Below are 13,671 nucleotides of genomic sequence, written 5' to 3' on the forward strand. Positions count from 1 at the left end.
AGTTTAGGTAAGACCTATCGTCACTGACAAGTGGTACATCCAGGGAACAACTATTGCATATGTGCTGTTTGATGAGTCTTCAGGGAAAGGAGTATGATTGGCCTACAAAAATATTGGCCTGGTGAGCCTAAACTAAAGTAGACTCTTTCATAAGTCTTATAAAGTACAGGAAAAAAAGAATGCTAGATATAGTTCTTTTACTCATTTTGGAGTTCTTCTTCCTGTCTTTTCTACTATGCACATAGTTGCTACCTCATTGGTTATTGCTGCAACGGAATGATCAAGAAATGTTAATTTCAAACTTTAGGACACAACAAGCAAATTGGAAATAATATTAGTTTGGCTATTTTGGCATAAATGTTGTTATTCACCAGGAATTAATTGTGAATTCCTGACAATTCATTATTTAGTCAATAACTCAGTCAGTGAATGAGAGCAATGCTTATCATAATATCACTAGGAATGTATTATAATATTTTTAAGTGAACATTAGTAATGTAATTTATATTCAACTTCACAAGGGATTTGGGGCCTAGGTCATGTAAGGGGAAACTGCATAGTAAATATTTCACCCCCAGGCAGTAAAAATGCATTCTTAGTTGTGTTGCTGTCATTAAAAGTAGTCATGGAAAAACTCATTAAAACTTATTGCCATGTTAGCAAACCATTTTAAGCATTCCGCTGTTAAACGTAAAGTAAACTTTGTTTCACAGAGTTAAAACAGAGACACAGTAGCCTAACACTTTTTATAGACAGAATTAAAATATTGTTCATTTAATTAGACATTTTTCTATAAAATGACTTCTTGGATATATAAGTGATAGTGATAGACTTGCAAAGGTCATTTAAGGAGAAGGTATTAGAAAGGATTGCCATAATATAGAGGGTCTGTTATTTTTAACTCAATGTAAAATCTTCTCTCCCAGACCAATAATTTATCAGCGTCTGTAAATATGACAAGATTACTGTTGGGGTCTGTAAAACATCTCAAAGTGCAACTCGTGGCCCTGTACTGGCAGAACGTTTGGAATGACAGACACTGTACTGTTTTTCTTTACAGTATAAATTTCAGGGATTTTAAAATGTTTTCTGTTACTGTTGATCCAAGACAAAAAATTGTCCAAGGGAAGGACCAAGGACTTCCATGGGCTCTTTTGCGTTTTATTATAATCCTTTAACCAGCTGAAGAAAACCTCACACAATTAAGTGTGCCATCATGTTGTACAGCTGATACCCAGGTAATGACCCTGGACATGTGCTGGTGCATTGGAACAGCCTGAACTCTCTAGAGCCCATGGAAGCTAACATCATGTGGCAAAATGTAGGTAAATAGGACTGTGGTTAAAGACAGCTCGATTTTGTGTCTGAATGTGTGTATATCTGGCAGTATATATCCTTGTGCATGTGGGTGTCTGTCTATCTGGCAACGTGTGTTTGTCTGTGAGGGTTTTTCTATTGTTTCAACAGAGTGTCTGAAAGTATGGGTGTATCTGGGAATGTGTATCAGATGGGAAGTCTGTCATTTTTTATGGGAGCCCCAAAAGTTATGATGGCAGCTCTGGTCACAGGTGAGTAACGCTGAGCATGTGAATCTGAATTTTTATGTGATATGCTAGACTGCAGTGTTGCCTGCACAATTTAGAGGTATATATTCAAGTCTTCAGACCAATTAATGTTTTTCTAGTTGTGTATCACTTTTTAGGATTTAATCTGTAGTTTACATTTAAATCTCAGCTGCTTCTGCTAGTAATACGTTTTTTCCCTCTCCTCTTATACACAGAAATATATTCTATTAAATATTTATATGATTAGCCATGTATACATAAGTGGCTACTAACACACATCTAAATATCTATTTTTACACTTTGGTCTGTCTTACTTAGAAGTAGCAAGAAACATTATCAGACACATGGGTGTCTGTTAGAAGCATACAAATACAAGTACAGTTTCCATAAATATTAAAGGAACACTCTGGGCACGGCCAGGAGGCCCATGGCACTTTCTTACCATTAGAGGTTAAACCGTTCATGAAAGTGGAGAGATCGGGGGCAGAAAGACCCCTGCTAGAGTACCCACTTTGGGGTTAAACCGTTCTTGAACTGCTTAACCCCTAATGGTAAGGAAGTGCCAGGGACCTCCTGACAACATAACTTCATTTTGATGAAGTTGTTATGGTGTTATGTTATGTTCCTTTAAGTAATCTGGACCATAGGATACTTTATATTTAACCTTGAATGTGGACATGAACACATCTGTATTTAGTTCTATCCTAAAACGGAGTGTTTCTATCTTCCTGTGAACCTCCTCTGTGGAAGAGGAGAATCCATGGAAGGCTGGAGCTATGTATAAAATGTGACACGTTCTGAAAAGTGGGCAGTCACCAGTGGAATGTGCCTGCTGGTTCCATTGGTTTCCATAGTGATTGCTCTGCTTTCATTGTTTTGCACTACTTTTCAGAACACAAGCTATTTTATAATTTACTGTGAATGTTTCTATGTTCCTGGCTGTGCTCTCACTGAAATGGATTGCGATGTAATTTGTTAAATCTTTAATATGCATTTAATGGAAAACAAGAGCATGAAAAAAGGTTTACTAGAAGTTAGAAGTTGTAATTGATTTCCAAGTTTTATTCTTTCCAAACAGTAAAGCTTTTCCTTTAAGATTTTTTTTTTTTTTTTATGATGTAAAACCTATATTAAAGCAACATTAAAGTCACAAAAACAACGTTAGCTTAATGAAGCAGTTTTGGTGCATAGACCATGCCCCTGCAGTCTCACTGTTTTGGTGACTATAGTGTCCCTTTAAGACAAGAGGGATGACTGAAAGAATATTGAAGAGTAACTAAAGTTAGATTGCCATGAAATAAAATCCATAGTGCAAAATTTAGGTAAACATACCCGATATTCAGAAATCATCCAAATTCGGCTATAATAACAGCTTAGCTATGTTAACCATCATTTTGCCATCTGGGTTTTTAGTGAATGCCACTGTTTGTAACTAATAATGATGTCACTTAGCTGAATCCACAAACATGTTAAGCATGTCTTTAATAATCACAGTTTTTTGGTGGGCATGGCTTATAATTGCAAAAAAGCTGTGATTATTTATGTGTATTGATAGATGTAGGCTCACTGAGAACTCATCAGTTGAGTTGATGTGCTGCTAGATGTGATTAGAGTACAGCTAGCATGTCCTGATCACTGGAATCTTAAAGTCCTCTTTTAACAGAATACAAAAGAACCCCCATAGTGGTAACCATAAAGAACACAAACGTTCCCTCATGATGTTAACCTCTTTAACTCCTTTTGGTGCATTGAAGGGATAAATCCCTAAATAATCACTCACAATGTCTGATTGTATACTTCAAACTTACATTTATTTCCCGTAGTCAGTAATTGGTTGATAGCTAGTGCAAACTGCTCTCCATACAGTATCATGTTCAGTTTCAGGAATTGCTGGTGGAGGAGTATCTAGAGGTTAGTTTCGACTTTCCTACCTAGACAGGGCAGGTCCACTTCTAATTGTATGAATTCAAAGTGTGTATCTATATATAGATACACACACTTCAACACTGCATCCCCTTACACAGTTCAATGTCTGGGCCCCGGGGATCTGCCCCTGAGTCTGCTCATAAGGATGCAGTGTTGAAGTGTGTAGAGTGGATGTATGTTTATAGTGGATGTAGAGTCTGTGTAGTGAATGCAGTGTGTGTGTAGAGGATGCATAGTGTGTGTAGTGGATACAATGTGTGTATACTGAATGCAGAGGGTGTGTATAGTAAATGCGGTGTGTTTATAGTGGATGCGGTGTGGTTGTATAGTGAATACAGTGTGTGTAGTGGATACAATGTGTGTGTACTGAATGCAGAGGGTAGTAAATACGGTGTTTGTGTAGTGGATGCAGTGTGGTTGTATAGTGAATACAGTGTGTGTAGTGGATACAATGTGTGTATACTGAATGCAGAGGGTGTGTATAGTGGATGCAGTGTGGTTGTATAGTGAATACAGTGTGTGTAGTGGATACAATGTGTGTATACTTAATGCAGAGGGTGTGTATAGTGAATGTGGTATGTGTGTAGTGGATGCACGGGGCCGGCGCTACCATAAGGCGGCACAGACAGCTGTCTTAGGGCGCTCTGGCCCAGGGGGGCACAGATATCCAGTTGACTGTCAGGAGACAAGTGCACAGCACTCCTCTCTTGACGGTCATCTACAGTAGCGTGGCCAAGCGAGTGAGCTCTGATCCAGATCCGCATTTCCTGTATAGCTCCCTCGCACGCCCTGTAGAGGTCCTGGGAGTTGGAATCTGACATCATATTCCAGCTCCCAGGACCTCTACAGGGCGTGCGAGGGAGCTATACAAAAAATGCGGATCTGGATCAGAGCTCATTCAGAGGAGCACTGCAGCAGCCCACTAGACCCCAGGCTGTGGATCCACTCCAGGTCTCCAAAAGGTAGGGAGACAGGTGTATTGAAAAGTGTGTGTGTTACAATGCTGCCCCTGTTCCCTTATCCCCATAATGCTGCTCTACCCCCCATACTGTTCCTATCCACCCAGTACCCCACAATGCTGCTCCCTATCCCATCTCCCACCATAGCCCCTGACCTCTCCCCCCACCATAGCTCCAGATCCCACAATACTGTTCCTATCTCCCCCCCACCATAGACTCAATCACCAACAATACTGTTCCTATCCCCTCACTAATGCCCCTGTCCCACACAATAGGGATCGACCGAGTATCGGTTTTGCCGATATTATCGGCTGATATTCCGATTTATTTGTAAGTATCGGTATTGGCTTATGATCACCGGCAATACTGATAATGAATGAGTGGGCCGGCGCGTCCATAAGGCGGCACTAGCTAAATCAGAGTAAGCAGCAGGAGGTGGGCGCACAGCGCTCCCTCCTGCCAGGCACTCTGTGTAGCGTGGCTGAGCGTAACAGTGCGCACCGCGGTACAGGAACTTATGTTTCCTGTGCCCGGCCGGAATGAAAGGAAGTGCTCACTGAGAGAGCACTTCCTGTCAGTCCGGTCGGGTACAGGAGACTGATGCAGTGTGTCTGAATCTCCTGTACCGCGGTGCTCTGCTCTGCTCGGCCACGCTACCAAGAGACACATCAGAGAGAGGGGACCAAGGAGTAGAGAGCGGGGCACTAATGGACGGGGACGATGACACTATGGAACGGGGGGGAGGAGGGGTGTTAAGGGTCACTATGGGACGTGGGTGGTAGAACACTATGGGACAGGTGGTGGGGGTGGTAAGGAACACTATGGGGGAGGGGGGATGGAAAGGAACACTAAGTAAGGGGGGATGGTAAGGAACACTATGGGGGAGGAGAGGGGGGGGAAAGAACACTATGGGACAGGGAATGGGCTGGTGAAGAACACTATGGGACAGGGAATGGGCTGGTGAAGAACACTATGGGACAGGGAATGGGCTGGTGAAGAACACTATGGGACAGGGAATGGGCTGGTGAAGAACACTATGGAACAGGGGATGTAAGGGAAAATGAACTCTGGGTTAGGGACCACTAAAAGAGATGGGAGAGGAACAGGGGCACAAAGAGACAGGTAAGGGATGTGGAGGAGGGGAGTTCCTACCGTACATATTTACACACAAACACACTGCATCCATTACCCACACTGCATCCACTACACAAACACATGCACACATACTGCATCCACTACACAAACACACAAACTGAATCCACTACCCACACTGCATCCACTACACAAACACACAGTGCATCCACTACACAAACAAGCACATTGCATCCACTAAACACACACACACACACACACACACACACACACACTGCGTTTACTAATCAAATAATCTCACTGTATCCACTACACACACACACATAAATATTCTTGAAAACATGAAAAAGAAATCTGACTGGCATGTAAATTTTGTACATTTACCACTTAATGAAAAAATGTTTAGCAAAAAAAAATACAGTAAATGTACAGAATATCGGTAAGCTATCGGCCTGAAGGTTCACAGGTTATCGGTATCTGCTCTAAATAAAACAATATTGGTCGATCCCTACCACACAATACTGTCCATATCCCACAACACGAAAGCCCCATTCCCCACAATACTGTTCCTTACACTAACGCCCCCATCCCCTATATTACTGCCCCTTTCCCCCCACACTAAAGAATCAATCCCCCACAATATGGGCCCTGTCCACATACTAAAGAATCAATCTGCCACAATACGGCCCTTGCCCCATCACAATAAGGCCCCAATCCTCCACATCACTGCCCCTATTCCCCCCTTGCTAAAGTCCCTATCCCACCCACAATACTGCCTCTATTCTTCAATACTACTCCTATCTCACCTTGACTAAAGCCCTAGTCCCACACACACACAGTACTAAAGCCGTATTGTACAGCGCTACAGAATTTATTGGCTCTTTATATATTATAATAATAATAAAGTCCCTATCCCACACAATTCTGCCCCTATTCCCCACACTAAAGCACAGTGACACATAAAGGGGCTGGTGGGCAAGTAAGAGACACAGGGGTTGTAAGACACTAAAGAGGGATATAATACACTAAAGGGATAACACATTTAACAGGGATAACACATTTAAGAGGGGATATATAACACTAAAGGGGGTAAGATATTCAAAAGAGGGGTTACGAGGCACACAGGTGAAACTACATTTTTCTTTTTGGGGTGGGGATGGGGGGGCAAAATGCATATTCGCCTGTGTAGCCAAAAATCCTTGCACCGGCCCTGGGGATGCAGTGTGGGTGTATAGTGAATACATTTTGTGTTGTGGGTGCAATTTAGTGGATTTAAAGTGTGTAGTGGGTGCTTCCTGTTCAAGCATATCGACAGTACTCCTCTGATGATGTATCAGTGTATATATATATATAATATTAACTCTTAGATATTTTGACTCCGGACAAAGCAAATGCAATGCATAGTCAAATGTATTGTACTTTCCTGATGCACAATTTTTACTTTGACAACATAAGAAACCAATGAACCATAAAACAAGGATAAAGAAAGGGAGGCCCACTGCAAGAGCCACTCCTACTCAGACTTTGCAGGGCCAGTTTTTGTACTCTTTGTGAACCATTCCTTGTGATAAGAGGACATTGTATTTATACTTGTGGATTGTTATGCTAAATTTTAATAAAAATGTTTTTAAAGGAAAAGTGGCATTGTAGTTTTCATCGGAGAGACTAGAAATATTTACTAAAGTGAGGAATTCAAAGTGAATTTAAAACTTTAGAACAAAATAGTCCAACTTGAAACATTGAAATTTAAATTCAATTTATGTTCTCTACTATTCTCACTTTAGTTAATAGCCTTGTTCGTGCTAAAAGGCCCTGGGCTGGCCACTTGAATTCTCTGAGAGAATTCCAACTTCTTGGTATCATTTTTAAGTATTATTTTTGTTAGCATTTATTTATACAATGACAGGAGACCCTCCACGGTTCCTATACATTATTATGGTTTGACAAGCAGAGAAGCTGCTACATGATGCAGAGCACTATCTGTAGCTTGGCATAATGCACTGTGAACCAGTATGTGTCCTGCTGAGGGCATTAATTAAGAGATGTCATCATTAATAAAACAAAACAAAACATCCATCCCAGACTCAGCATAAAACCGAGTCTGGGATGGATTGACTGACCTAGAACAGCCATTCTCAATTGTTTCATGGGACTTTCTAAAGAAAGATATTGAGCCACTAGCCCCCCTCCCCCCTCTTCCTTCCCCCTGCTTTTTTATTTAATCAAATAAAAAAATAGACCTAAAGCCTATTAACTTTATAATGTCAAGCTGAATTTAATATATATGGCTCTATTGTATTAATATATCATACTTTTAAAGAGTATTTAACCACATCATTTTGTATCCATTATTTATTCATGTTTATTTATTTATTGCTGGTATTTTTAAAGCACCAACATATTCTGCAGCGGTGTACAACTAGGGGAGAAAGTATGAATGCCAGGGTAAGGTTTGGTGTTTGAGAGAAATGCAATAATTCTTGCACTGCCCTTTTTCTGACCAGAAAAAGCTTTTACAGGCCTGGACTCCAGTTATTGTACCCAAGGTTTTGATTCTGCATCTGACCATGGTATTTTTATTATTATTATTATTGCCATTTATATAGCGCCAACAGATTCCGTGGCGCTCTACAATATTATGAGAGGGGATTTATCTATAAATAGGACAATTACAAATAAACTTACAGGAACAATAGGTTGAAGAGGACTCTGCTCAAACAAGCTTACATTCTATAGGAGGTGGGGTATTAATGAATTTCTACTTCAGTGCATTTATAGTTACAGTGCAGGTTATCACTGAAGATTAGTGGCCAAAACATCCCTTAGGCTCAAATTTCAGGGAGCACAGAACCGTATTGTACAAATGAACAACAAACTTTATTTTATGCAGTTGTTTTTTTTGTTTTTATTTTTTAATAAACAGAAAAAACACATTTCTACAAGTTTTCCTAAATAGGATGCGGGTTAGTAGGATTTTTCTTCAGCTTTTAGATTTGCCTAGTCTAGCTCTGTGTCCAGAATTCTGTCAGCGGAAATGCAGTACATACATATACCTGAGTAGTTTTTACCATTTCACCATATTCTTAATTTTGTCTTATTTCTAATGAAGATTTGATCTGCTGATTTCACTGTCTGTGCTCTTTTAATTTAAATTAAAATGTTTTTTTTTTGTTTTTTGTTTTTTGCCACTGCTGAATTTACAGTATATTAATTTATTAATATTTTACAAAAGTACTGATTTTGTTTTGCATTTATGATATGTATTTGTGCTGTTTTTTTATTTTTATTTTATTTTTTTTTTATTTATTTTTTTAATTCTTTATTTTTGTTGTGCACATATATATCACAGGCAGGTAAGAGGTGCCCCAACAGCAGTCCTCCAACATATCCCACGCTCAACATGCGGGGCACGAGATGAACAGGCACATTTTATAATATAATATTAACCAGTAGAGACAGTCGCTTGTGTAGGTAGCTAGGTAGTTAATTCAAGTTAAATCATTGCGGTGACCATGCTTTTGATATCTAAACGTTAGTCACATCGCTTTAATGCTATTAGTGAACAATTCCGTTAGGTATTATGCTTTAAATTACTAAACAATGCTAGTACATACGATATATCATGAAGAAGAAGGAAGAAAAAGAAAATAAACAAAAATAAAATAAAACAACGCTTATTAACTAGTATTTAAACAGGCTAGTGCCATTATTCTTGTCATGGGACTGCTACATGCAATGAGTGTAAGAGCGACACGAAAAGAAAAGTACAAGTGACCAAAGGAACATGAAACTCACATAGAGATAAGAGACGGAGCATACAATAAAATATACAGTAGGTAGTAGAAGAGATGTCTATACATTTCTGTTGGCAAGAATGAACTGTTTCAATACACATAACATAACATTGAGGAAGAGAAGAGTCAGGATAGCGTCCATTATGCATGTAAATTGGGTGAGGTGGACGGCATGTGAGTCCTTGGGGTTGTGGCCTTGTTAACCTATGCCCGCCCGTCGGTATACCAAGCCCCTTGGCCAGAATGATCGCTGTGTACTGCCTCTGGGCACTGAGGGTCGCATGGTAAGGGCTTTCGCCGGAGGGGTTCCCCTTTGTACCTCGGTTGTATGGCGTATTCCGGCGTGATCTTGCCACTGTTGCTTCTGCTGGGTCCCCATTTGGGGTTGGTGAGTGGGTTGATGGGGTTGGCAGGTCGTACCTTGGTGCCGCTGTTGTGTTGTCTCAGATACGCCGGGTGGGTGATACGGCCTTACAATTTCGGGGTCTCTGGACGTGGTGTCCTTGTGCCAGATAACTGCTCCGGTGGTGTCTTTGGGGGTGTGCAGCCGCACGTACCCCTGTGTCGTATTGATGGCGGGTGGGTGCTGGTTAGAGTTGCGCTGGCTCGTATGAGACCGGTCCAACGAGTGCCCCACTGGAGTAGCTTGTGTGTTTATCCCGGGTTTGTGTGACTTTAGGTGGAAGCTTGCGTGCGATAAGCCTGGTGCTCCGTCCCTCTTTAAGGCTCGCCGGAACCTACATAGCCGAACAGCAGCTCTGGAGGCTTGAGGAATGCGCCTGTAGTGACTGCGCCTTGCCGCCGGCCGGATCCACGAGGCCACCAATGCTTCAGCCTTGTAGTAGGGTATGCCTCTGCTATGTAGAATGTCCCCAAGCCTTGTGCAGAGCCAGTCAAGGTGTTCTCGCTGAGGAGTGGATAGCTTGGGTTGGGCTACCCCCCGCTGGGGCCCGCGCTGGGCGGCCATCTTAAGAGAGCTTTGAGATTCTGGTGCCTCTGCGTACCGTGGGGCTCGCTTGTCTGCTTTCCGCTTAGACATGGTGGTCCAGCAGGGACCGGGATATCCCCCACCGGTCCATAGGGGGGGGGTAGGTTGCGGTGATGTCACTTGTGGGCTCCGTCGCCGAGGAGAGCGGCCGTCTCCCCCCGGCTCCAGCCCCAGTAGGCCGCAGCTGCATCCCCGTGCTCCCGGCATCGGCAGGCCTCGGGGTAGTGTCCACCTGATCGGTGGTGCATCCCCGGCTTGGGTGGTGCACCCGTAAGGGTCGTTGTGCCATATCTTTGCCGTTTTTCTCCGCTTTTGCGGCCCGTCTAGCAGGAGCTCGTGGCAGATGCGCCCGCTCGGCTTGGCGTCCAGGCTCCGCCCCCCATTTTTATTTTATTTTACATTTTTTTTATTCTAATTTTTTTATTCAATCTTATTTTTTATTCATATTTTCATATGGTTTTTGTTTCCATTTTTTCCCATTATTGGCTTTAGTTGCATTTGTATATTACCCTTCACAGCAGTAGGAGTAGCGGAGATGTCAGACACCTAATGTGTATAGTAATAAAAATGTAAAAATAGGAACCTGCCAGTCCCCTCCATAGACCCATATCTAGTTGGCATAGGTTTAAAGCGATCCCTGATGGCCTGAGAGAATCCTTGCAGAGAGGATCATGCTTGCAGCCCAATTTTATTGAGTCCAAGCACATCCTCTGCACATTTAACAAGTCTTGGATATGTTTTTAGAGCTATGGGAAAGCCTACAGACTGCGTTTTCGAGAACGGCAAGACCAAAGGTCAAGACTTCAGGAAATATTGGTTTCAGGGCTATCTTGTAACCCACCAATAAGATCTCTAGGCATTTCAAAACCACTAGAAAAAAAACAAGAAAAAAAAAAACCCTTTTTGTTGTAAAGCTATGCAATTATCTCTGGTTATCTAGCTTTGCTGTTACTATAGCATTATTTCACTAACTATCTATATAGTGCAAAACTAAAAACGAAACCTAGTGATAACATTGTATGTGCACATGTTGTACCAATTTGGCTACTACAATGTGTATTGACCTTGATAACGTGTTTTTTCATAACAGGTACTCTTTAACAATCTGTTTCCTTGTAATGATCCTAACAGCATGCTGATTTGTAACGAGGAAGGAAGATACAGTGCAAGACTCATGTTCAGGTCTTTTATAAGGATTTGTACTTTTTGTGTTCAGGATAGGTGCAGTAATCTGGATCCTTCTGATTCTATTGAATGCCTATATAGAATAAATATATATTAAACAAAATATGTATCAATGAACACATAACTAATTGAATTTAGGTGTGGCAAAGGAATGATACTCAGCATTTATTGAATTAACATTGTATACTGAAAGACAAAGTTTCCGGAGATTATCTTTTTGATGTTGTTCGAAGTTATGCACACATACTGGAGTTTTGACATATATTGGAGTTAAGTCTGTTTTAAGTTTATTACGTAGAGTAATTGTAAAATATTTTCTAAAACTGAATGCACAGTTGGTGGACTGCTAAAAGTAATAAATGGACCTTAATTAGGAGATTAGGGGGGATTACTAAACGGAAAAACATGCTATTCTATGGCAAAACGCTAAACAAGTAATCACCATAGAAACAAGTAAAGAATGTGTCAGATTTTAGCACTTTATACACAAAATAGTATCTGCTTTGCCTTGATAATCCCTTAAAGGATCACTATAGCGTCAGGAACACAAACATGTATTCCTGACCCTATAGTGAAAACCCACCATTTAGGTCTCTTGCCCCCCTTAGCCCCCTCAGAATGGGTTAAAACACCGTATTTTCAGCTCTCCACGGGTCAGCCGCCCCTTTGGGTGGCATCATCAAAACTGACGATTTTTAGCCAATCCAATGCTTTCCCATGATGAAAACTCAGCGTCTCCATGCAGAGCATGGGGACGCTGAACGGCAGGGATGCTTACTGTGCAGCCCTGAGCCAGGAAGCCCCTTCACTGGTCATCTAAGGAGTGGCCATTTGGAGGTGCATGAAAATTTGCATGAAAATACCTGAAGGTAATGATTATACTCACCAGAACAACTACATTAAGCTGTAGTTGTTCTGGTGACTATAGTGTCACTTTAAATGTGGCACAGGTGCTGCATGTTGTGTTGGTGGGCCCAGTGCAAGTTTATTTTGGAGGGTAACACTGTCTACCCTGTGGCCTGCCATGCTACATTAGCAGTGTTCCCGATACATTGTTTAACTTTTATGGCTAAATATCATGAAACGATTAGTTATAACTAATTTTAGGAAAAAATATTGACCAAAAATACTCAGAAATAATCTTTGGGACATATGCTTTATGATGAAACCACTGCAATAAAACGTTTGGATTTATTTGTCTTCTACTGCCTTAAAACTTTGAATTTTAAAACGTGAAAAAATTATTTTTACAGCTATTGCAAAAAAATGGTAACATAACTATCTTCAACGGGACTGGAGAAGAAGGAGAAAAAGAAGAAATAGAAGCAAGTACCCAGGCTGAGGATATAAATGGACATCAGGAGGAAGCAGATGTTAAAGATGGTAGGTACAATATTGAATGGTATTCTAATATAGTTGTAAACAGAGATTTGTAAATGCCTTTTTCTAACAGTATATATATATATATATGGAACATGGGGGGGTGGTTGCACTCACCTGAACATGCTTAAATGGGGTGCTGCTGGGGGCCATATTATACAATAAACAATACACAAGATCCAGCGCACTCTCCTATCTACTAAACAGCAACTTCAATGTTGACAGATTTTATTAGTTTTTAAAAGGTTTTATTTAAAAACACCTTATCTAGGCAAAAAATAATGGGGATTTAGTTACATTATATGATCATACATTGCATAAGCCTGCCATATATATACCAATGGACTGATCATGCTTTGTTTTCCCGTACTGCATAGATGATGACGGTCCACCAGAGTGCAGTGAGTTACACTTCAGAGCGGCACCTGCTTGTTGTAGCTGTAATATCTGCTGCCTGCAACTGTAACTCCCACTAATTTCAGGCAGCACTGGCGGTTGATTTGCACTGTAAAAAAAGAATCACAGTTGCTATCTTTTAATTACCTACATTGTTGTGCAAATATCACCTATTTAAATAAAGTGCAGGCAATGTTAGAAAGCGTGTAGATGTAAAAATGTAAACTTTCTTCTTCTAAAGCAGGTGGTTCTTAAGCTTTATTTGAAAGAGACCCAACATCCACACATGGCATTACTATCAGTGTCAAAGTGATCTCATTTGCACTTAAGAAGGCAGAACTGCTTCAGTAACCATTTTATAGCAGGCAGTTGTCCGGGGCCTGATG

General features: G+C 41.0%; 1 protein-coding gene across 1 annotated transcript in view; it reads left to right on the plus strand.

Annotated features, from left to right (window-relative positions):
* AKAP12 (A-kinase anchoring protein 12) overlaps positions 1 to 13,671 on the plus strand; it is a 165,415-nt gene that overhangs the window by 117,703 nt on the left and 34,041 nt on the right. The window contains exon 2 of the mRNA XM_063443090.1: positions 12,763 to 12,892. Within this exon, the coding sequence (XP_063299160.1) occupies positions 12,763 to 12,892 (130 nt within the window). The remainder of the gene's footprint in view (positions 1 to 12,762; positions 12,893 to 13,671) is intronic.

Source organism: Pelobates fuscus, chromosome 2, assembly GCF_036172605.1.
Source record: "Pelobates fuscus isolate aPelFus1 chromosome 2, aPelFus1.pri, whole genome shotgun sequence".
Taxonomy (NCBI): Eukaryota; Metazoa; Chordata; class Amphibia; order Anura; family Pelobatidae; genus Pelobates; species Pelobates fuscus.